Source organism: Molothrus aeneus, chromosome Z, assembly GCF_037042795.1.
Source record: "Molothrus aeneus isolate 106 chromosome Z, BPBGC_Maene_1.0, whole genome shotgun sequence".
Taxonomy (NCBI): Eukaryota; Metazoa; Chordata; class Aves; order Passeriformes; family Icteridae; genus Molothrus; species Molothrus aeneus.
The window spans coordinates 49,328,119-49,353,942 of NC_089680.1; the positions used below are offsets into that span (position 1 = coordinate 49,328,119).

General features: G+C 38.9%; 2 protein-coding genes across 2 annotated transcripts in view; one reads left to right on the top strand and one right to left on the bottom strand.

Moving 5' to 3' along the window:
- Nucleotides 1–25,824, bottom strand: part of IDUA (alpha-L-iduronidase) — a 46,049-nt gene that overhangs the window by 15,651 nt on the left and 4,574 nt on the right. The window lies entirely within an intron of this gene.
- On the top strand, nucleotides 11,076–24,691 carry SLC26A1 (solute carrier family 26 member 1). Its single transcript, XM_066568671.1, has 3 exons — nucleotides 11,076–11,150; nucleotides 17,877–18,528; nucleotides 19,867–24,691. The coding sequence occupies exons 2-3, from the start codon at nucleotides 17,908–17,910 to the stop codon at nucleotides 21,385–21,387; spliced, it is 2,142 nt and encodes a 713-aa protein (XP_066424768.1). The 5' UTR covers nucleotides 11,076–11,150; nucleotides 17,877–17,907; the 3' UTR covers nucleotides 21,388–24,691.

Genomic DNA, 25,824 nt, shown 5'->3' on the forward strand with positions numbered 1-25,824 from the left:
GCCCAAGTCAAATGGCACAGCTGTAAAAGAAGCAAATAGTAGAAAGAAATTTATTTGCTTTAGCATTCTTTAAAGTATTTTAAAAGTCACTGTTGAACTAAAGAACGGCCATTTGGAACCTGGGTTTGTTTTGCTTAGACAGCGGTTTGAAAAAAAAGTCCTCTTCCAAAGTTCAAAGACTTTTTTTTTTTGCTAAAACTAGCTCTGCTCCCTCAGATCCATTAACTATTTCCAGATGTACCCTGTGTTCTATTGAATAATTTGCTTACATGCACACTTACAGTCAGTATGCATAAGAATTATTAACTACACTGTCTTGTAAAAGGTTAATAATGCCATACAGACAAAAGCAAAGAAAACAGGGTCTTCTTGGCTTCAGTCTAAGGTCTACACAGTATTATTTGAAAATATAACCATAAATAAGCGTATAAAATATAACCATAAATAAATCCTTGTATTTGATGCCTGTACACTTAAGATCCCAGGACATTTACATTTTTCCAATTGCACCATTTAAAACAGAATGCCATTGCCAAACATGACTGAGTGATGGTACACAAGATCTTTTGTTATGCATATAGATGTAGAGGCACCTCTTATGTTCTTTGGCTGATCTGCCACTTTATAAGGATCTCTTCTTCCTACCAAGTGAACCAGACAATATGCTCCCATTAATAAAATGATTACTTGACTGACAGGATTGACACTTGCTCAGATTTTGACCTTACCCTTACCTGTACTACACTCCTGATGTGAGATCGATGCATTTTTTTACAGCACATACAGTACCACTAGAATCTGGGTTGCAGGGTTGCCTGCATGTAGTGATTGGAAGCCATGCTGACTGTTGCACTTGAGGCACAGAAACTGGTACTATTTACAAATGTTCTGCATGGACAAGATTGGCCCAGCTGCCAGGCCCTTGCCAGGAGTGCTCTGAAGACAATTTTAGGACACTGAAGAACAGATCAAACCTGTTACAGGCACATGACAAGGTAAATTCGTGGTCAAGAATTAATCAGTGGTGGAAGATAAATCCATGGCCAAAGCTGTTCAAAGCATCTTTCTCCATCTAAACTGTTGGTGGAACATCATGTACCTATGATTGGGCTCTTGGTTGCAAGCTCAAATTTCTTGCCTGCTCTTCCAATCCTTCTGTCATGGTTTCTAGACACAACTGCCTTCATTTACAAGCACTCAGAAGGTTATGTACTCATCATCTCTTCTGAGTGCTCGCAAGACTATGATTGTTCATTGTTTGCTGTCAGGTATTTTCAATGTCAAGCAGCAATCACTATCCTGTCTGTGCCTGGCTTTCAACTGTTCCTCAGCAGGGATTTTTCCAGGAAGCTTGCCAGATAGACCTTCTTCATCTTCAGTCATTATAAACAACTACACTAAAGCAAATTTACTGGCATCCTGGCACCAATGCCCATAGAAGCACCAGGCCTGAGGCTGCTGTATTCCAGAGACTGTTGCCTGCTGGTGAGGAACCTTTCCATTCTGTATCATGGTCTCTATTCCAGACCCACGTGCTGTCTCTTAGGAGCAACATTCACACTGTAAATATGAAGAGCAGTGATGAGTACAGAGCAGTGTCTGCTGGCTGTCACAAAATCTGGTTGCTCCCTTCCTTGGAAAGGTCTGCTTCATGGGGAATTCTTTGCTGAATCAAAGGCTACAGGCCTATCTTAACATCTTTCCACTACATCTTATTACTGAAGAAACGTTTTTTCAAGTATGGAGGGAAATTCTTTTCAGATGCATAGGTAGCACTGGACAGCTTGCAAAAGTGTTTTAAAATACTCACATTGCGCTTCTTATCCATGTGACTTTCAGCTTACTGTCATTCACAAACTTAATCTCTTGGGAAGGCAGAGGTAAGATAGCTCTAGCTGTCAACACCTTGCATTACAGCCAGATCTGCTACAGCTAGCACGGCTTCAGATACTACTCCTTAGCCTACAGCTATTGCTTCCCTCCCGTGTCCAGCATCTGTTGCTTCTCTTCTGACCTGCATTGATCCTGTCCAGGAGTATAGTTGCATGCCCTGGAAAATATGTGCACACACAGACATTGGACCAAATATCTTATCTACAGAAAAGAGAGAACAAAAACCACAGGCAGGGAGTGTTTCCATTCCAGGTGATCTTCAGTCAAGTACTGAATCTCTGATAACACGTCAAGCTAACTTTATCAGACTTTATTGTAATGTACTGAATTAAATCTCCTGGGATAGGAAGCCTTGTGGCTGACTCCTGTCAGTAGGTCACAGCCTGCTTAGGAATAAAAATGTACCATGTAGGGTAACCATCAACAGAGATAGTCTGTTGAAGAGAGCCTAGGATTAAGGATGGCTGGGAAATACCAATATACTAGAATAGTACTCATCCTCACCCTGACATTCTCGCAAACACAGCTACCACACACACCAAAAGCTGACATAATCTGGCTTACTTTCGTAAGTATCTGAGAACAGCCTGTCTTTGGGCAGATTGGACATAGTGGCTGGCTAACACCATTCCCACAGCAGCATAGCCTGCTGACATCCTCACTGGGGGCCTCTACTTGTAAAGACTGCTCACCTAGTTGCAAATGTAGTCAAGAAGCAGGGACAGAAAACTGGCACAAGGTGTTAGCAGAGGAAAGATGCAACTCACACCTGTAAAATTTTTCAGCAGGCTATTGGCCAACCTCACACCTGGAAAGTGGACTCCATGAAGGAGTCTCCTAAAAAACCCCTTTCTCCATTGAAGGCTTTCTGTGTTACAATCTTAGAAAAACAACAGTGCAGTCTAAGAAACCGCCCTGCTATGGCAGTATCTAGGACCTCTGCTGAGATAATGATCATATTACATACCACATATTCATCTGATAAAGATCCTTAGCTGTGCCAGACCATCTTTGCCCACCCTTGTAAGGGGGTTCCTGCAATCATACACTCTTGTCCGCAGTGTCCAGGTCCAGGATGTGGACCAATGGTAACACCATCACCGTTGTTCCTGATGAGGGTAAATATGCATGATAATTAAATTCCCCCTCTCAGGACTAAATGAAGTGAAAACAACTCTTGAATTAAGTGACTACTATAAGGAGAGTCTGTAGATAGTGTCCCAAGAAATTGCTATCCACTTTTCTAGAATCCATGATGCCATTCTAGGGATTGTAAAACTCCAGAACACACACAGGAGTCCATCTACCCTGGAAAGGACATTAGTGTCCAAAATCAAGCTGTTCACTGCAAGCAAACAATAAACTTCTAAGGGTTTCCACAACAGTAACTGTTGGGGGAACAAACAACAGTAATCTATGCCATTTCAAATTCTTGCTGCTACACGGTACTCCAGAAGGAATGATCTTCAGAAGTACCTGTCTTGCTTTTAGCCAGAACAGGCTGTTAAATGGACAAGGAAGCATGTAAGCTGAAGAGGAGAGCATCTACAAGATGAAGGTCAAAAGCTCTGGACAGAAAATGTCAGCAAGTTAATTTTTTTTTTGGAGGGGAAATTGTAGCCCTCCGAAGTGCCTCTTACAACACAAAAGGATCCTGCCTCCTTAGTTTTTCTAATTACTTTTGCAGCTATGAGGAATGAAATGAAGCCAGTTTAAAGGTCAGGTTTCTACAAGGACTTTGTTTGCTCCAAACCCACCAATTGTCTACATAAGCTTCTTGTTCTGTTGAATACTTAAGAAACCTCTGGACCTTAAAAGCAGATCCTAAGGGACTGTGAGCACTACTGAAATGTTACCTCTGACTATACAAAGGGCTGAATAGCCCTCATTAACATTCACCTTTCCAGAGGCTGAATTCACAGCAGTTTTCCTCAGGTCTAGTCAGTGTCAACCAAAAACCCTACTGTGGTATTTCAGGTTTAAGTACAAGATCGTTAATAACTAAGAAATCAGTACACTCCTGGGTTATTAAAAACAACACTTCCCCCTCCTGAATTGAGTGGAAGCTAACAATATAGTACTCATTCACACTAGAACTGGTTCTACCCTGCTCTTGCTCAACTTGCTCTCGCATCCTATGATCATTACAGGTAAAGTAAATTGGCTCCTGTTCACAAAATATCCATAATCCAAAATAACCATGATAACTTGATAGTATTCAGGCTGATGAACACTGATTCTTCCTCCCTGGTGGTCCCCAAGCAAAACACAGCCTGTTCTTTTCACACACCTTGCTGACTAAAAACCTAAATCAGAGGCTTCTTTAAAGTCCAAAGACTATCACACCCACACTAAATATAACCCATATATTTTATCACTTCTGTGCCTATTGATTAGCATTAATATTTTTCTGCATTTGCTTCTCAGCACTATGATTTGTGTAAGCAGAGTTGGAAAATCTGCCTGCTTTACAATTAAGGCACAGCCTCTGCACAGAAGCACAATGCCCAACACTTCAGTCGGTGCTGGCCCACACTTCGCACAATTCAGTCACCCTATAACAGGAATGAGTCAGCCCAGCAGGAACGGGAGGATGCATTACAAAATCACAGAGCCAGGCAGCATCCAGCCTTTGCTGATGTCACAGCTTGTCACAGTTAATCCATCCACACAACCAACCAGCGTGGTACATGCGCAAAAAGAAGGATGGGTATGAATCCTTGTAGCTTAGGAATAAACCGCTTCAAAAATGGAGAATTCATCAGCTATTATTTACTGGAAATCACTGCCTCTTCTACAAGCCAGCCACGAGGCTGTGCATTCAGCTGAATCTTTCTATTTTTTTAAAAACATAAAAATAGAATTGACTTTCATTTATACAGCATCTTAATAAGCATCTCTGCTCTTTGAAATCAGCAGTGTTTGAGCTTCACCTTGCAAAGCAACTCAAAAAATCCTTGCTGTGATCTGGCTGAAATTCACAGCCACAGAATTGCAAGCAAACAATGGATGTTTTCAAGCTGATGCTAATCACAGCCTATGATTTTCCATTTCTTACTCAGCCTGCTTTTGTGAGCATAGTCTCAGTCCTTCTTTCAGCAGTCAGCGTGCTGTGTATGGGGGGAAGAGAGAGGCAGACAAAGCACCAAGAGCTTCCTGTGCCGAGGTGAGTTAGCCTCGGAAAATATTGTTAAGACTGTTGTGTCTCTTCTCCCCCCCACACCCCTCTTCCCCTTTAAAACAAATTCCAGATGTAAAAGGGGAAACAGGCCGTAGAAGCAATTTAGGCAAAGGTATATTCTGTTTTAGAATCTGACCTCTCTAGACATGTGAACATAGCCAATCAGATCACCTAGGCATGGACAATTCAGTGTGATGAGACCTTGTGATCCCTTGTTCAGATTTGCTATGTTCACATTTATTTGCAAAGGGAGCTATTAAATAATAAAGTGAATAAAGCAGAAAATGCTTTTCAGGTGATTCTTCACTACAAATTTAAAGGGTTTGCAAGTGACTGAAAGGTTCAGTCACTGTATGTGAGCTGACTTCTAGAGGATACCTTTCTGATTGAGTATGATGTATGAAACTGATTAATCAGCAAAATGTTCAGTGGTTTGATGCTGCCCTTGATGATCAAACTCCAAATAAAGTCATCTGTAAGCAAAAGTTTTGAAATGAGGTGACAGGGAGACTAAATCAATACTGAAACCTGAAGATGCATGAGGAGGAGAAAACATGATCAAATGCTAAAACTAGCTTACTTTAACCAAATAACTCCTTTTGGCACTGCCTGGGAAAGTTGTCACTGAACTTTTCTTCAAGCAGTGATAGAACAGTTCTCTGTATGCATCCAGCATTCTAATTCAAGTACACACAATACTGCACCTTCTGAAATAAGCCTCCATGACACATATTTGACTTCCTGTTTTCCTTTCACAGTGCTGCTATTATCATCTCTTCATGATCACATCTTTATTTGCTGTTTATGCTCCATCTATTATTTTGCCTGCTAGCTGTACAAGAAAATACAGTCCAAAAGTATGTGACTTCAACTATATAATGGAAAATAGCTTATTTACTGTTGTGTAAATCATAACACTGAGAGGGAATTATTGCCCTCCCTGCTGCCAAATATGCAACAAGAACCAAATTCAGTAGTGCTTTACTTAGTGTGCTCTTGCAAGCACTTTGCTTGGTCATGTACATACTGTAATTAGACCTGAAATTTTGCATTAATGCACAATGTACTACTTTTACCCAATATTTTAACTTTTTCCATTCTGAAAACTTTTTTCCACTTGTCAAGATGTGTACTAAGGAGCACATAAATGGACAAACAGTCTAAGAAAAGAAAAACATGGAGGTAAATAAAAACTGAAGGTGTGAAGATTTGCAGCTAGATTTCTCAGCTGATGTACTTCTTTTACAATCTAAAATACAGATAGCACATGGTGTCTGATGAAGTCCCACAGCTGCTGGATCTATTTTGCTTATCAGATGTAGTTTCAGGTGTGTCTTTCTCTATCGATCCTTGATTTCCCATGGGCCACTTTATATCTAACTTGAATATGTCACTTGTTTGCAAATTGAGACCAAGTTTATTTTTTAACTTACTAGTGTTTAATAACTTCTGACAGTGAAAAGGCACAATGAATATGCCTTCCATATCTTGTTCTTAATCCTGAAGAATTTTTGTGATGAGTGGTTTCTGTGTACTTCAGAACTGACAAATGACCACTGTAAGACAATCTGGAGAGTGCAGCTTTTTAAATGGCATACCAGTGTCTGTTCTTCACTCTTGAATATAAAACATATTAAACCTCTTACAATTAAGGAGGTAAAACTAGCCAGTTGCATCTATAGATAGTTTTTTATGAGATACAAACTTAAAAGTCTCTAAGTCTCTACAAACTGAGATCTGACAACTCTATTTTGAACCTGGGTTTGGCATTACAATTTAGACTAGTGGTGTATTATTAAATACAGTATGGATAGGTCTTACATTCTATGATCTTCATGTTAATGTATTACTCTTTTTCCTCCATTCCTCCCCCATCCTGAAAAACTTCCACTAATACAAAAATATCTCCCCTTTCAATATAAAGATGCATTAAATTCTGTGTTTATGAAACATGAAAATTTACTTCACAATGAAGTAAGAAATCATCTATCTTTGCACCCAGAAGCCGGTTTTCAATATCCAGTTAAGATTACATACGATTTCAAGGAATGGGTGAACAAGCTTCAGAAGTCCAGACAATCCTTGCTACTTTAAATCTGCCTCTGTGATATATAAATATCAGTAGTAATATTCATCTTCATGAATAGACAGGCTCTAGTGCTACAGTTCTGGCTGTCTGGGGATGAAACAACAGGAGTTTTTCTTAGAAGGCAGGAAAGCCCAGACATTTTACACACAATGTCAGCTGATGTATGTAAATTCTTCCTATATATAGATAAGATTTATCAGCTAGACCCCCTTCATGATTTATTTCAATAAAAATGCTTTTTCAAAGGACAAATCTTGATTAGAGACCATTGACAACTAAGCACTAAGTGTAAGGAAAGTTCCACATACTTCGTAATCTTATTTAACACATTAAAAGTATTTTTTCATCTAATTGAAGTTAGTATATAAAACCCCTGAAAACCCTAGTTAAAAAGACTGCAAAAAGCTTTATCAGGACTCCACACAGTGTAACCAGCTGTATTACAGCAGAGTAGCAGAGATGAGTAAGAAGTCAGAGGTTACCAGCTTCTGTAATGTAACGATTTAAAGTTTATCTTTTATCTGTGATTACACTCTACAGGACAAAGATTTTTCAGGTGCTAGTGTTTATTTATATTATCTCACTGCAAGCATTATGAGAGCAATACCCGATTGGAAATGCCTGCACTATATCATGATACAATTTCTAATCTATTCTTACAGAAAGCTGTGATCCTGAGGTACTGTGCTACTGGGTGCTGATACAAGAACGGTTGTGGAACTACTGCAGCTACTTTGTGCCTTTGGTAAGTGCTAATCCATTTGCTGTGTGTTTGTAGTGGGAAATAGAAAGGGGCTTGCATGCTGAATGACAGCCTTCCTCAATTTTGAATATACAAATCTGCATTCAATCTTGCAGATCTCAGTTTCTCCTGGAAACTGTACAACAGGAACTACAGATTTTTTCATTAAAAAAAAATCAATAACATGACTCTCCGCATATATACACCATTTTCAGCTGCACCAGGCACTTGTCACAGCTAGAGAAGGAATATGGAGTGCAGCGCATAGTGGATTGGAAGGGAGTGGATGCTTACTTTCAGTGTGCCCATCTTTCCTATTATAATGCAACCAAATGTTGGGTTTTAGGCACATCACCTGCTTGCTATGACATAAAGGTAAATTACAGAGTAATTGAGGCTTGAGGGCATTTTAAACAATGTAGGCATTAGGCTTAATAGTTTTTTTAATTCACTGAATTTCTGAACTTCCAACACTTGCACAAAAGGAAAACGTGGCTATTACATATGGACTATGTACTTTTGAAGATTTTATATTATTGACCATGACCCAGTAAACAAACACCTTTAACTATGATTCTGAGATTAACTGTCTGTATGTGACTCATTTAGCATTAATTTTTTTAACAGTTAGGTTACTAGATATGAATTGTACATAGCAATGCCATGAATTTTTCTGAGATCATCTGAAAATCCTCAAGTAAATGTGTCCAAAATGTCAAATATATTTTGTTTTTCCATCATTTATTTCATAAATACTTTTGTTCAATTCTGCTTTTAACCCTTTGCCGTTTTTAAACCAATTGAAACTGTGCTTCTGTTCATAGAGATAAACAGTAAATCATACAAACAAAAATCACCTGTAGACTCAAAATTAATGGTCAGTGATCATCATTCTTTTCTACTGTAGTCCCTATTCTTAGAGATAGGTGTTTCACTGTAGTATCTCTTTTGGCTGTTTTTGCCAGTTACCACTGTTTCACTACTCAGCAGCTCACAAGAAAAGACAGCACTTTTAGAACTGAGTGTTAGTGTCAGTAGAATTCAACCAGGATGCCAGGAGCAGCCCACTCAGAATTATTGCTGGACTGAAGCCTTGATTAATGACTTCATGTAATGGAGTATGAACTCTCATCTCCATAATCCATTAACGAACATTCTGCTGTCAGTATTTTTGTATGGAAAGTAAAATTGTTCATCATAAAACACAGTTCTGTCAAAATTACATAATTTTCAAAATTTCTACAGACAGAATGAGAGATTGCTTCATTTTGTCAGTTTTTTCCCAAGTGAAACTGTTCTGTCCAGAGACATTTAGCCTCACTGGCACTGTGCTGTACCAAAAAAATGTTCAGAATAATTATTTGAAGTTTCTTTCTTTTAGATTTCAAAAAGCGCTATTTTTAGGCTAGCTTGAGGCAAAACAAAGTTATAGCCAACTTTATATGGAAGGGGTCAAGTGATAATGATAGAATAATATCCTCCTTTCTCTTAGGAGCCTGATATTGGGAAAAGTGCTGTTGGAGAGAAATGCAGACGGGTCTCTATCAAAAAAATTGTGAAATAGGCAAACCCCAATTATTCTGCAAATTCCAAGATTGCAAATACCAGAAGTAACAGAGTTTCCAAATATTGGACAGGAGTTGAAAAGGAGAAAAAGTTTACTTAGGTACTGAAGCAGATGGCACACGCGTTTTTGGAGGTCACTAGACAAGATAACTCTAGGTTCTAAGAATTAGATAATAAAATGGATGAAAGGATGGATGAATATGAGAGACTTTAGTTTAAGTCATTTTATTTTTAATGAAGAAATACCTCAAGGCTAAAATTGAATTAATAGAAGCAGTGAAATCTTCTATACTGTAGAGCACAAAACCAAAGAAACACACTATCTTTGTGACCAGTGTGCAAAATTTGTTATGCAGAAAAAGTGTACTACTGCATCCCCTTTTTTCTAGGAGCTACTTTAGCAAAGGGGAAAGTGATAGGAGTGGTTGACAAGACCTTCCATAACAAAGAAGCAAGCAACAGGATTTTGGTAAGAGTGAAATTATCTTCTTAAAATTTTGGATTTAGAACACCACAACTACTACTACCAAGTCTAAGCTCCTAGTAGTAGCCAGTAGTTTTAAGAATCCATGACCAGTTTAACATCACAGAAGTTCTATTTCTACTCCTTCCTTGCCAAAGTTTTGACTTTTCATTTACATAATTTTTATGTTTCCTTCTTACTTCTAAAGAGCAGCAAGCAACTTTTTGCACAGGGATAAAAGACAATGTTGAAACCCAGCCCTCTCTAGTCATGATTGTGTGCCAACAACGCAGTCTTTTTGTGACCTTTCAACTCCCATCTCAGATACTTACTGTATGCCAGCTCATGTTCTTCCTTGGCTGAGAAATAGACACATCTGCTCTTCCCTTAGCTTGTAGGCCAGCTGAATACAGTCCCTACAGGTCATGGCCTTGTGCCCAACCTGTTAATCTGCACTGCTTAGTAACCATTAAACATTACCTATCACCTTTGTCAAGGGGGGGAGATGGATGTTTATTTATCACTTGGATAGGTCTGCACTTATACAAAGATTTAAGATAACTGAGCGGGAACTTGGTCATTTATATACCTCACAAGAATGAAGTAGACTTTCAACAGAAGTCTATCTTTGTCCTTCTGATCTGCCTACATTATGAAGTCTTTGGTTTACACAGAAGCAAAAAGTATTGTGATCTGAATGTGCTGACATGTAGAAAAAGAACTCTGACCTCTAGTTCTCCCATCCTATGCATTGAGCAGAACAGGACTTACTCCAGCCTGCAAAGGACACAAATCTCAATCAAGACAGAAGTTCTATTCATACAGCTTGAACATGTAAAATCAAAAGCGAATGCTACCTGAGGATGCATAAACCAGATTAAATCTCAGAAGGGAAGCAGCTTCAAAGGTCAGACATGTGCTAGCTTGAACTCAGCACAATTTTTGGATCAGTGCTAGTTAATTAATAATCTTATGCATTATTTAAACTCAAATCCTCAGCTAGTGATACATATATATCCAGCTTTACAAAGTGATACAAGTGACAACACACTACCAAACACCAAGCTCAAGATTCCATAAATGCCCATTCCTACCCTGAGGAATATTTAGCTAATAATTATCCTTTATGCAAATAGAGTGATGTCTGGCTGAAGACTTCCATTCATTCCAACGTGCAAAAACAGAGCTGGTACATTCCTGTCAAAAAGTTATCCAGGTAAGAGATTTGTCTCCCTTCCAGTGCCTCTGAATTCAGGTTAATTTGTTCTTTGCCTGTTTTCAAAGGTGAAAAACTGCCTCTTTTCACTTACTTTGCTTGTGCTGGTGGATTTTTTGTTGTTTATTATTATGTTGCTGCTCATAAATATTGCTTATACGGTAGACATTGGACAAAAGTTTGTAAAACATATAGTCCGCTGTAAATGGCACAGCAATTATCTTTCCTGCAACCCTCATCCAAGAGTTCAACCATTTGGCTAGTTTTTATTTCTATTTAAGAAAATGGCATATACTAGGCTTATCTTTGTTTCTCAAAGTACTAAATTGATATTGAAACTGAGAAATAATGTCCTTAATTGACTGTAGTAAACACAAGATGCCACCAAAAACAACAGGAAAAACCACGAGAATGGACTACCAATTTGGTTTTCTCTGTGACAGCTTAGTATGGCTAAACAATATCCAGCAAAACCACAGGGCAGAACACAGAGCTTAGTATTTAACTTCATGAATGATGACCACGGTCTTGAAAAGCTATCTTGAAAGATTTCTTTTATTTTAAATAACAGACTTTCACTTTGAAACAACTACTTTCCCAAAAGTAAGAAATCTGATTTTTAGGAACGTTTTTTGAATCCACAGGAAATGCCTTTTTAGTGGTCATTCCAGAAGAAAAATGCTGTCTTGCCTTCAAGAGTTAGATCAGCAATTTCTGGAATCCTTGCACAAAAACTGTCTCTGCAGAACAAGTGAAACTACTTGACCATGTATCTGCATGAATGATTATTCCCAGAGATGATCTTGATGGGCCAGCCATAACAACAGGTGCTGGCCAACTGCACAAGTTCCACTGAAGCCTTCTCATAAGCTCTGGGATTGTTACCTGTCAGTGGCTGTCACCTTACTCACTGGGATATAGAACTGAGAATTCTTGGGAAAACAAGATTTGAATCACAGCTGCTGGTCAATGCAGACACTTAACAAAGAGCCTAACTTGCCTGGAAAGTCCTAAATCAATTTACAGTTGAAAACAGAAATTGTGAATTGGAGATTTTAATTAGAAATACACAAATCTGAAAGACTCTCAGAATAAATCTTCCCTTAGTATAGCAGTTTAATTTGTAGAAGACATGATCTGACTTTCCTGACTTGTAGAGACCACTAAGCTGGAATGCTATTTCCTCTTTCACGTTTAAATTAGCTAACATTGAAACTCAAGACAAAAAATGCTTTGAAGCAATAATATTTTACCCCTTTATAGTGGAAAAACTAACTAAACCTAACAAGTTTCATATGATTTTCCTACAAGGCATTGCCATGTTCTGTGCCTGTAGTCTGACAGCTTGCTGGGTCAGAGTATAAATAAATGGTTTCCATTGCTGGCGCCTTAAGTCTGCTTAAGTCTGCTTCCAAGTACAGCTTAGTTCTAAAGATGAAAGTACAATAGCTAATGTAAGACAGAGAGAAACATTCCTCTCACTTGTTCTGTTTTAGTACCTGATGACTTCTAAGACTTTAAGGTTATGTTGACATATCTAAGCAACCCTGCAGAACAAAACATTAATAAATCAAAGCAATAGGTGCTAAAGCAGTATTGTCTTCTATTATATGCAGCTCAGGGGACTTTATTTCAGACTAGTCAGTTCTCACAAACTAAATGTATTCCTCACATCTGTTTAAGTATGTCCAAAGCACCAATTGCTAGCTTAGGTTTTTATGCCACCATAAAGTGTCAAAGTGCACTGGGGCATAGTTTCTAGGTGCCATCCTCTGAAAAAAAATCCAGTTTGCAAGAATAACACACCCCTGTACATTAAATCTATGCACCATAAATGAGCCTAACCAAGGAGCTTTTTCAAACTCGTGTCATTGCTCAAAACCAGAACAGTAATCATAGCCATTAGAGCCAAGAAAGGTTTCTATGAGACAGAAAAGGTTTCTGATATGAAAGATGAACATTAGCAACTTACCACCCGTGTTTCCAATCAAATGTTTAACTAGACTGATGTCTCTCATGTTTTTCAGTGACTTATGCAACAAATAAATACAAAACCCACCCTAACCACATTAGTTTTTAGTGGATTTTCATAGTTCAAACATGGAGAAAATAGCAAACATCACTTGGCTTAAACTCTTTAAATGGCTCTATCCTAACTTACACTTGAAATCATTATTTTAGCAAGTGAGCAATTATAATATAAAGCTGTGATACCATCTGACTTCTGTTCCAAATAAAGTGTTTAAAGTATCTCAGCACAGGGAGACAGGCTCACCATCGCTACTCCTTCCTAGGCTTTATAGAGATACAGCTTCAGACTTTTTGGTGGACAATCCAGGATGGGGAGGCAAAAGGATGAAAAAGAATCAAGTTTTTAGAGGTTGTGCTGTTTCACAAAGAACAACTTACCCATTTAGAATGGTTATACATGTATCAGGAGAAACTGTCTGCCAAAGAAGCTGCAAATAGAAATCCCACATGAACATACTGTGACGATTGTTTCTTCCCCTGCAGAGAGATTTTGTCAGGTCACTGGCATGATGAAAAGACAGGAAGAAAGGTGGGACTAAGGCCAGCTGGAAAGTTAGCAGTTACTTTGGCTTAAATGGTTCTTTCTCTTGTTTTTATTTTTCACAAAATAAATTGAGTCAATGCATTTAACCTGAAAGAATGAGTGGTTCAGAGAAGTCTCTGTTCAATTGCTTTTTGCTCATATGGTCAAGGGAAACTTGAAAAAACTTCACTGTGAAGATTCCAAACGTAAAGTACAATTAAAAATAACCAAGACTACTTTCTGTTGTAATTATATGAACGTTACACATATACATGAATGTGCACACCAGTCAACTTTCACTTGTTTAAACAGTTGTTCCAACTGTTCCACTGAAAGTGAAGTCAAGTGCAAGGAACTAACATGTTTTATGCTGCGTGCTGCTTCATCTGCACAGCCCTGTTAAGAATAGCTCTTCCAGCAAATGATGACTTGCATAAAATGCAAACATTATGTTCTGTGGAGCTCTGGAGGAAGAAAGGGAGACTTTAATTAGAAATACACAAAAATCACCATTTCTTAGTGTGGCCTAAGCTGAAAACGGGTCATTTGGTGAACCAGTAAAGGAATCCACCTTCTGCCCCCCTAGGGCTCCTGCACACTGCTCAAGTATTACCACTTTGGAAGAATGGTGTTGGATCTCAGTGCCAGAATCAGAAGGCTGGAGTCTGCTCATGTGCACAACAGCAGACAGATCTCCTCTTCTCCATTCTGTCTTTGGAGATGGCCAGAACATTGGAAGCTGCAAGCTCTGCTAGGCTGCATAAGTGTACAGGGTATAGCACCCATCTGTGGTGGAATCACACTTCCTTCAGGTGAAGCAATGAGTTACAGGCATCATAGCCTGACAATTATTGGATTACACAGCTGAAAAATGGGTTGCTGATAACAGTGCCCCTGCCCTTATTTGGTGTGGCTTTACTGCATTCTAAAAGCAACAAGGAAACTTTAAACATTAACAGTTTCTGGGTACCAATCTAGGTTGAGAGCTGACTGCTTAACAGCTACCACGTTCATTTGACATGGAATCTGAAAGCACATATAACAGAATAAACACTTACTTACAGGAAGGAAGTCTTTATTTTCAGAAAAAAAAAATTGAAGAAAATTACTTACGTCAGCTTGAAAACAGAAGATACATAGTTTACTGTACTACCTTTTTTTTTGCAGGTGGGGAAGGCTTGGTTGTTTTTTACAAAAAGCTATTATTCTGATTATCCAGTACAGCAGTATAGTTAATATATCTATTAGTAAACTATCATTCAAACACAAGATCTCTTAAAAGATTTCCAAAGAAATTGTGCTCAAATCATCTTATGTAATAAAAATCACTATTATCCCTCAGGGAGCTGCTCAAACAATACACACCTCTGAATTGTAATGGGGTTTTTTGTAAATATCAAATTACTTCCAGGTAAATTGTATGAGATTAGAGAAAGGCAGACAGCAACTATGCAATTAAATATATGAGCCTAGTGTACAGAAGCTGATGCAATCTTTTTTATGTAGCCTATAAAAAGCACTCATTGGATATTGAACTGCCCACTAGCTTTTAAGTATGTCAAGCAAGGGCACAATACTTATTTCCTGGCAGGCTGAATTCACTAGGCTGTAAGAAGTGAGTGGCATTTAAATAAGGACTTGCTGTCCTGATGTACAAGCGTGTCATTCTCCAAACTAATTTAGGTAAGACAGGAAGTATTGGGATTTTGCCTTTTAAAAATTAGCATCTTTATTACACTTGCTAGCATTCTGTATTTGGTAAACTTTATTCATATGCTCTTAAGTACTTCACCTGGTGTTGCAACTTCATTTATCTTTTCTGTAACCTTTGCATTCTAACAAAGACTAGATCCAACCTATTTTCCTGTCCAAGCAGATCTTGGCTAGCGTAACTGTGGAGTACATTAGGGTCTAAAGTAAACTTAGCATTGATAAAGAATGGACATGGATCTTTATAAATAATTATATTAAGTTGTAATTAGTGTTCCCTTACGATGGAAATAAACTTACAAAGAAATGTATACAATGGGAGCTAAAATGGGTTTATGTAATTGGGATGGATAAAACTCTACTAATTTTTAAACATATGTTTAGACTGCTATGCAGTTTCTTTTCAACTTGGACAATCAGTCCACACATTCTAGCAAGAATCACTACTCTGCCTTTTACCAAGTTATAAATTACCTATAACACCTGAAGATCCTGCTTTGAATTGTGGTTAAACTTTGCATAGCCTTAGAAATCATGCTGTATCATTTATCTCTATGCTGTATCATAATACCTGGTTTTTCTGATTATCCAGTACAGCAGTTTAAAATTTCTGCTCTAGTTACAGATATATAATCATCTTCTTATTATTTTCAATCTGGTGGCAAAACATAATTATTAAAATCTTGAAAACTATTTCTAAGCAGGATAGACAAAAGACTTTCTAATAAGCCACTCTCAGTTTGGACTGCTCCAGACAAAGGCTTACAGGCTATTGCTAATCTGTTCTTTTGCTCTTCTATTATGTTTCCAGTTGGACTCATTAATGCTTTTTCTAAATTCAGAATTCTACACTTTAACAGGCTATTACCTAACATCAACAAATCATAATGTTCTTGTTAACCACAAAAAACCCCATTAAATTTACTGAGAATTCTGTCAGTAGCATCTAAACTATGTATTAATTGTTTAAACCACTAAAATTTACCAACAGAATACTGCGCCAGTAAGTTTACTTCAAGTTTGATGAAACTGATGGTACAGAGTCTGTCTCTAAACACTAAAAAAAGAAACAACTTTAACTTGTAAGTGAAGATAAGCTTTGACACTATGGTAATGTCACTCCTGGCACCAAATAGCTCTGATGCAGAAATCCTGGCTGTTAATGACACTGGGAGAGGCTGAGCCTAGAGAAGGTCTGCTTTCCTAAAAGTTCTGCATACTGTTTTATTTGGGACATACTATCTTCATCTAGATCAGTACGAGGCACTCCTTATTTCCCACTACTCTTATATGGGCATCCTCATATGGAAGTCTCTTCTTTCTCTCTACTGCTAACCAGAAAAGATTTGCCACTTGGCATAGCCTGTTTAACATTTTCCATCTGTGTGTTCCTATTTAATTTTTCTAGCTATGTAAGTTAGGACATCTGCATGTTTTGCCTCTTAGTCATGTTCCCACCTACCCCAAAATTACTTATCAATGCACTAAGCTAGTTTCAATTTAATTTGACTATTGAGTAAAAATGCAGAAGTCAAGTTTGGTGAAAACAGTTGTGTCCATTGAGGCAAGAGACATGAAAAGCCCCCCATCAGGGGAATACAAATTATCCCAGCCATTACATACTAGAAAACAATCAGAACCATAGGAAATACTGCTGTGTTTGTTCTGCTGTACACATAATTATTTGTTGTATCTCATTACTGGAATAGTTACGAAAGTTGGGTAACTATGGGTTTAAACCTGAAAATAATAACATGTAGCACTCTTCCAATGTGGCAACGTCATGGTGCTTGGTCTGTATGTTACCAACGTGGTGGTATTTGTGAGGAGGCATTTATTACCAGAAGCTGCACATCGAAACAATCTACAATTCAACAAGTTAATGTTATGTAGCAGCTACAAAGAGTCTGTCAATTGTTTATGTACATATCTTTTCTGTTAGACTAAACTGCTGCTCTGCTCTCCAGAAAACTTTGTTTTACAGGTCCTATCAGGAATGTTTTTCTCTTCTGCATTGACGTCAACTGCAGTGACAGATCATACCCCACGAGAGTTACTAATCAATGATTACAAGATATACTCACTCTACAGAAACACTATGACCCACCTCACTAGCACACATTTATTTCACACCATCAAGTCCTACTTCTAGTCACAAAGACCTTTATGATAGAACATTTAGAACAGATGATGGAAATCTCTGTCATAACAAAAAATGGCTAATTTAAACCCATTTTTCTTTATTAGAACAAACTGGATTCAACTCAAAGTACTCCTTAATGTGTGCAAGAAAGGGCAGATTTATTTCTTAGCCTTATGTGTCACTGGAGCCCTGTGAGAGTGTTTTTGTTGGGATGATGCCTCCTTAAAAGCAAAATTGGGAACAAACTTTTAGTCTTAAGTGACTGTGTTAAAAAACCTTCACAAATTGCAACCTGACAGAGGTTTTCTTCACTTTGCAGGAACACATTAAATGAAGTGAGCACTGGGAAAATGGAAACACCACTTGAGGCCACCAGAATGGAAAACAACACCTCATCCTGCTTTCTCATGGAAAGAAAGACTCGTGTCAAGATTAATAGGAAAGAAATCATGGTAGCTAAGCTGAGAAAGACCTGCTCCTGCACACCACAGAAGCTGAAGAACTTTCTTATGGACTTCTTTCCTGTTTTGCGATGGCTTCCCAAGTACCGATGCAAAGAGTACATTTGGGGGGATATTATGTCTGGGTTAGTGATTGGGATAATTCTGGTGCCTCAAGCAATTGCATACTCACTGCTGGCAGGTCTGAAGCCTATTTATAGCCTTTACACATCTTTCTTTGCCAACATCATCTATTTCTTAATGGGCACATCCCGTCATGTCTCAGTTGGCATTTTCAGCTTGATAAGCTTAATGGTGGGACAAGTTGTGGACCGAGAACTTCTCCTGGCTGGGTTTGACTTGAATGATGATGCCCCACCAGCCTCAGGTGACGGCTCTCTGCAGAATGACAATCTGTCCAACACAACTGCCTTCAACCTTACCATTGCGGGGATAAATGCCGAGTGTGGGAAAGAGTGCTACGCTATTGGCATTGCTACAGCCTTGACATTCATGGCTGGAGTGTATCAGGTAAGTGCTTGCTGACACCCAGAGGCAAGGTATGAACTTCCTAAAGTGTTTTTCATGACCTAAGCTTTGGCTTGACTGTCCTTCAATGAGATACATCATCAGTTCATTCAAATGTACCTTGGGCTGTTTTCTCCAGGAAGCCTAATGGTAGGCAACTCAGAAACAGCATGAGGGAGGCAGTTTTTTTAGTGGCTAGTAAACACAGGTAAAACAAGAGTCTTCTGGAAGGCCATCAACATTGTTTTGATACTCTTCTGCTTCTTGGCCTCGTTGCTTTCATGGGACAGTGAGGCCCAGTACAGATACAGGAAATTCCCAGATAGCCGTGTACTTAAAAATGAAGAAATCACTTTTTCCCTAGAAATTTTTAATAGAAGTGTATACCGACTCAACTACTTCTACAGGTTCAGAATGAGCAGCTCAGTTTTTTGGTAGGGGGTGCTGTGTTCCACCAAACTGGTGTCCAAAAGATAATTCAAAGAAAGGACAAGAGGAGAAATACACTGACTAACCCATTTTTCAGAAAATGGCTGTGCTGGACTCCTTGACACTTGTCAACAAGGATATCAAGAGAGCACAGAAGGAAGCATCATGAACATACTTCACGATTAACTGTGTGTGTGTATGTATGTATCCATGTATATATATGATTGCAGAAAGAACTAGCTATCTTTCAGTTGTAGTAAGAAATTTCAGGTCACATATATGAACAAAAAAATGCCCTTGTGAAGTTGTACGTTTCCAAAACCATCTAAGAAGAATCAACTAGTTAAGGACAGAATCGTGGAGTCTGTGAGCTGTTCTGACACCTGTGATTTTAGGCATGCAACAAGGGCCATCTGCGCTCCATTTTCCCTTCTGTCCACAGGGCTAAAATTAAAAGCTGTTTAATGCAAAAGCTAAAGTAGGGATCTGATTTGTTGTCAGTCAAGTTTTTTTTACAAGGAAAAGGCCATACATGTTAACTTTATTTGCTTTAAGACAGAAAAAAGGAAAATTGACTTTGGTATAACAGAAGTATTTTGGACCCACTGTTCTTTTGCATGGGGAATAAAAATCAGGCCAGCCACTTCAGTGAAGTAATTTCAGACAAATATTTGATTGACCACACTGTCTAAAACTCCTCATTCACCTCTTGGGTTTGCAGCATTCCACAACAGTAAAAGGAATCACATTTTAAAAGCAGACTAGAAACAAAAAAGGGTAATTCCTGTTTCAAGAATGAAATAGCCAAATATTATTGGCCTCCAGCTAGCTCTCCCTCATCTGTACCTAATTATTTGCAGCAATGGTTACAGCTCATGGGTTGTTTTTTTTTTCCTTCTTCTGTTTTCTCAGGTTCTAATGGGGATCTTCCGTCTAGGTTTTGTATCTATGTACCTATCTGAGTCCGTACTAGATGGCTTTGCAACTGGTGCTTCCTTAACCATTTTAACAGCTCAAGTGAAGTATCTTATTGGAATAAAAATTCCACGCAGCCAAGGGCATGGGATGCTGGTTATTACCTGGATTAACATTTTCCGGAACATTTCTCAGGCCAACCTTTGTGATGTCATCACAAGTGCAATTTGTATTGTGGTGCTGGTCACTGCTAAGGAAATTGGAGATCGGTATAAGCATAAACTGAAATTTCCTCTTCCCACGGAGCTGGTAGTTATTGTTGTGGCAACACTGGTGTCACACTATGGTAAGTTAAATGAAGTGTATGCATCCAGTGTTTCTGGAGCTATTCCAACAGGATTTATCCCTCCAAAGGTACCAGAGTTCAACTTAATGCTCAGAGTTGCTCTAGATGCTTTGCCTCTTGCCATAGTCAGCTTTGTCTTCACTGTATCCCTTTCTGAAATGTTTGCAAAGAAATATGCTTACACCATCCGAGCCAATCAAGAAATGTTTGCTGTGGGGTTCTGCAACATCATTCCTTCCTTCTTCCACTCTTTTGCAACCAGTGCAGCTTTGGCAAAAACACTCGTCAAAACATCTACAGGCTGCCAAACTCAAATCTCTGGAGTAATTAGTGCAATGGTGGTTTTGCTGGTGCTGCTCTTCCTGGCACCCCTCTTCTACTCCTTGCAGAAGTGTGTCCTGGCTTGTATCATCATTGTGAGCCTTCGGGGAGCCCTGAGGAAATTCCGAGATGTGCCAGCACGGTACTGTGTGAATAAGGTGGACACACTTGTTTGGGTAGTTACCATGTCTGCCTCTGCCTTGGTCAGCACCGAAATAGGGCTGTTGGTTGGCATTGTTTTCTCCATGTTATGCATCATTGTTCGGACCCAGAGGCCACGGACAGCCCTGCTTGGTCAGATTCAAGACACAAGCTTTTATGAGGATGACTTAGAATATGAAAATCTCTCTACTGTTCCAAAGGTCAAAATATTTCGCTTTGAGGCCCCACTTTACTATGCAAATAGAAACTACTTCCTAAAGTCTCTGTACAGATTGACCAATTTAGATCCTAACCTAGAAGCTGCTCGGAGGAAGAAATATGAGAAGAAGGAAAAGCAGCATCTGAAAAAGGGAAATCACAAAACTGCTAATGGACTGGGCATTGGAGAAACCACTCTGCAACTAGTTCCTAAGCAAATTGATTTCCAAGCCCTTGTTGTCGATTGTTCTTCCATCTCATTTTTGGACACCACTGGAGTTAATACTTTGAAGGAAATCCTGAAAGACTACAAGAATTTAAACATTTCTGTTCTCCTGGCTTGCTGCAATCCCTCAGTGATAGACTCTCTGAAAAGAGGGGGTTACTTCGGAAAGGATTTTGGATGTATGCAGGAAATGCTGTTCTACAGTATACATAATGCTGTGCTGTTTGCAAAAGACCAAAAGCTTCCAGCAGACTGCTCAGTTTAACCCTGTCTCTTCCTTGATGATTCGCCACAAAGTGACAGATAGGGAGGGGTAGTTTGCAACAATCAGACACACAGTTGGCTGCATAAAGCCACTCCCCCCAAAGAGTTCCACTTTATGTCATATGCTACAAAGGGCAGCCACAGGGGACACAGTCCAGGACAAGCATGGAAAGGTTAGACCACCACCTTCACTTTAAAATCCAGGCAATGGCTGTTTGAGATTGACTTGCATCATATCATGATCCTCTGTGACCCAACATGGATGTCAGGGGACTGTTGTGGTGGAAGGCCTGCCCAGTGCTGTTCTCCCAGTGATTAAATGACTGGTTTGTGTCAAGAAGGCTAAGCCACTTCCATCAAAAAGCGATCAATACAGCATTCTGGATACATCATTCTTTGAACTGTGGCTTGCAAGGCCCTACTCCTTCCAGTCATTCCAGGTGCACTCCTAGACAAGCCCCCACTGTTTGCATAAAAACAAAATGTATAAAATATTGTGGAATGTAGAATATCTCTCCTCCTTGATCACACACACTTAATAGCATAATCTGCCACAGAAGAAGAAACTATGATCCATCACAGGTTCCTCTCAAAATGACCATTTTCAAAAACTGCTGGCTTTGGAGTTACAGGAGTCATCCGTTCTATTGGATTAAATCTGTCATAATTAGTTACTGAAGGCTGTGATACCCCTAATCATGCTGGAAGAAATGACTCTGATGGGCAAATTTGTAACTAGTTAAAAGGATAAACAGCATTAAGAAAAATTAATGCCAGTTAAGGCAGCTACCCAGCTAGTTGTACCATCCTGTAAAATAAGCTGCCTCTGGTGGGCAGATGCATCTATAATTCAGGGATACAAAAGGACCATCAAACATAAAACCTCAGAGCTGTGATGCAGCACATCCCTATCTTCCTACAAATGCCTGCCTGGGTTCAAAGAAAAACAGGAGAAAATAAGGGTAGGGTGGGAAGGTAAATCTGCGAGTTTTCTTGAAGGGGATTGATGGATCAGTCAGAACTGCCTGGCTGGTCTTCTCTGATGCAATGCTAATGAAGTATTACAAGTAACATACATGGGTCAAGTAAACGGAGCAATGCTTTGTAACTTGTGGATCCCTCTATGTTGAAAAACTTACACCACTGTTTGTACATACAACAGATATTGTGGGGGTTTTGTTTGCTTGGTGTTTTTTTTCCTATCATATTAATCTTTGATTTGAGGTCTACTAGATCATGTTTTCTGATGCTGGTTACTTTCTATAATAATTTGCATTAACTGCTGTTCATTATGCTTTAGTCATAGTTGTATTGTTGTATATGTATGCTCTCTCTTCACAAATAAGAATACATTTGGATTTTGATTCTAAGATAGTATGCAGTGTTCTGGCCCATGGCATGGGCAGAATATTCTGTTTCATACTCAAGTTTATAATTATCTGCACAAAAGGTAAGACAGCTGTGCTCACCCTCTCTCCTTTTTCATGTCAGGTTCACACACCACCAAGCATGGAAGGAAATTCTATCACAGCTGTGCCTCTCAAAACTAACAGACTCTAGATATAGGTTCCATATATACAGAAGCCATTTCTTTGCCATCCCATTTAAAAAAAAAGTCAAGTCAATATATCATATGACTTATTTCAATTGTTTAGTTCACTGAATGAAAGAACAGTCAAACTGAGGTTCTCTAGGTGCTCCAGAGCCTGTCTGGCTCTTAGAAACAAGTATTTTCTTAGAGGAAAAGCAGTGCACTTCCAAAAGACCAAAAATATCTTCAGGGGGACTATGACTAGCACAGTATCAGGTTATTCAATGCTGGCGTTTTCATGCACTCATTGCGTAGGAAGCCTATCAGCTGCACGCTGTTAGTACTGCCAAAGCTGCAACACCTGACAGAAACATCTGACACGAGATTAAAAGATTGACCATTAGCAATATTCTCCTGTCATAAAACAATCCACATTATTATTTAAATAGCTGACTTGGTATGATTAGCTTCTTTCTGTTCTAACAGGAAGTGAGCAGGGCCCAAGGACAAAAACTGCTTAGTACCTGCTCTTGTTTGTAACCATTCTTTGATCAGGGAATACCTCTTTTAAAGTCCTCTTTGGGCCTAACAAGGCAAATGGGTTGGTAAGAATTACTACCAGACAGTATCAATATAGACATTCTTAGGACACTGTACCAAAACAAGCTGTCATTGGAAGTCAAATAAAACATCCTACCAACCTACACTTTTTCTAGCTTTATGGATCCAGCTACCAACATAGAACACAAAAAAAATGCAAATACACCCTTAACTCTAGATTAACCTCATTTTAAAAGAAAAAAAAATTCCAGTGGAAGGTGTATCCTTGCAAGAGTCTCTGGAGAATAAAGAAGAGGATAAGAAAGTAAGAGTGGGAAGTCTCTTTTTCACCACATTTAAGTAGGTACCAAAGGATACCTAAGTAAAGAAACTTCACTACACATAAGAGGAAAGGTAAACTTTAGAATTTATATATGAAGAAATAAACTATTGGTCAGAAGAAACTGTAAGAACAATTTCCTGTTTTGGTTTTACTGGCAGAGCTGGCTCACAATCAACTGTGTTGGACAAACAAAGCATGGAAACAGCTTCAGTGCTATGTTGTAGGGATTCTGGCAGACTGTGAATTATTTCTAAGGAGTATGTAAAAGGTAACTAAAAAAGCAAGCCTTTTTCTGGTACATCTATGTTTGCTATACTGAGTTATACTAAGATTAAAGATATGAAAATTGAAAATTAACAAAAACTACTGATTCTCTTCTCTTCTCATTTACCAGAAATTAGCTATCATGTCTTGAAGAGGAGCTGGGGATAGGCTGGTTATTCCAACTAGGTTAATACTAATATTGAAATAAAAACTGTTATATGCCTTTTAAGAAATGTTATATGCTTCATGTAGGTTGACTGTATTTCTGTTCACTGTGATGCCTTGTGATTTACTACGTATCATGTACTCAATAGATTGTAGTACTGCTACATAAAAATGGGAAAGGATTCTTATTGTAGACTGCGTGTGTGTCCCTTGGAACTGGGCAAAGAGCCGGAGTCTTCAGCTCAAAGTGTCCTGTCTTGTTGACTAGTGAAGCATGGCCAGAATGTGTCAAAATAGCTCTTTTTACTGGCACTGGTAACCAACAACCTGGGAACTGTCCAGTCCATGAAAGACATCCTGGATTTCCCCACAATCATGAATATTCCTGTGTCACAAGACCAAGACCAAGAGACAAATGTGTGCTACTGGCTGGAAAATAAAACTAGGAGTTATCTGAAAACATTTGGCCTTGTGGTATCCTTTCACAAGTGGCAAAATAATGGGCTGACTCCGAACAAAGACAAATATGAAGAGGGAGGGCTTGCTGTACTAGAAAAAATTAAAATAAAGGGATGCACTTGGTATTGGGGGAGTAAAAAACATAATGAGAAAGACCATTACAGAAGTGAGAAGGGGAAGGTGGCAGTCTTTTATTTAAGCACATCTATTTCTTGGCAGAAACATTTATGGCACCTTTTTTAAAGATGGTGGCAGCTGTGAAGAAAAGCAAAGCCTCTATCTGCTAGACTTCCACAGAGGTCCTCTGTTTTTCCTAAGGGCTCTTCTTCAGTCAAGTGCCCATCTCTACATTCCAAGGAGTGTTCTCTACTCATCAACCCCATGACATAACACAATTCTGCACTCAGATGGTTGCACTCAAAGCCTCTTTCCATCCTTCTGGAAATCACTGGTTCAGGAAAAGATTTACACATGCACAAAATTAAGCATCAGCACTCAACTTCTCTGCTCAGAATTGCATTTCTGCTCCTGTTGGTTTTTTGAGTCCCAATGTTTGCCTGCAGGCTCTATGCCCCTTCACCCTCCAAAAGTACTGACATTTAGTCCACTGGGTGTCCTCCCACAACTTACATGTCTTCTTGTCCTTGACAAACCAACATTTTTCTGTAAAATGAGAAGTTTTAGCTTGGTTCTAAACAGTAGCAGTTTCTAGATTCTACATGTTAAAGGTGGGCTAAAGATTGAGGCTGGTAGGGTAGAATCCTACCTTTGAGACACTTAAGCTTTTTTGGGGACTTCTTGATTGATTGCTATGTTTCCACAGTCCTAGAATTTCAATTGTGTCAAGGATTGTATCCTACTTTTTTTTAAATGCTCAGTGGTTCAGTCCCCACAAAGGCTGAGCAGAATCCATGACAGATGCATTCCTCTCCCTCAGTCATGTGGAACACCCAATTCAACACAATGACACAGCTAAGAGAGGCTGCCAGAAGGGATTCTGGGCTCCAAGTGTAGATGTGGCTACTTTCTTTCCAAAGGTACTCATTGATTTTTCTTATGTGAATTGGTTACAGAAACCTGAAAGACCCAATTCACCTCCCAGGAGAAATCTCTAAGACGGGGACTCCTTAAGCGGT

Coding starts and splice junctions, on each gene's coding strand:
- SLC26A1 (XM_066568671.1), top strand. CDS start 17,908: ATGGAAACACCACTTGAGGCCACCAGAATGGAAAACAACACCTCATCC. Junction 18,529..19,866: donor TCATGGCTGGAGTGTATCAG/GTAAGTGCTTGC, acceptor CTGTTTTCTCAG/GTTCTAATGGGGATCTTCCG.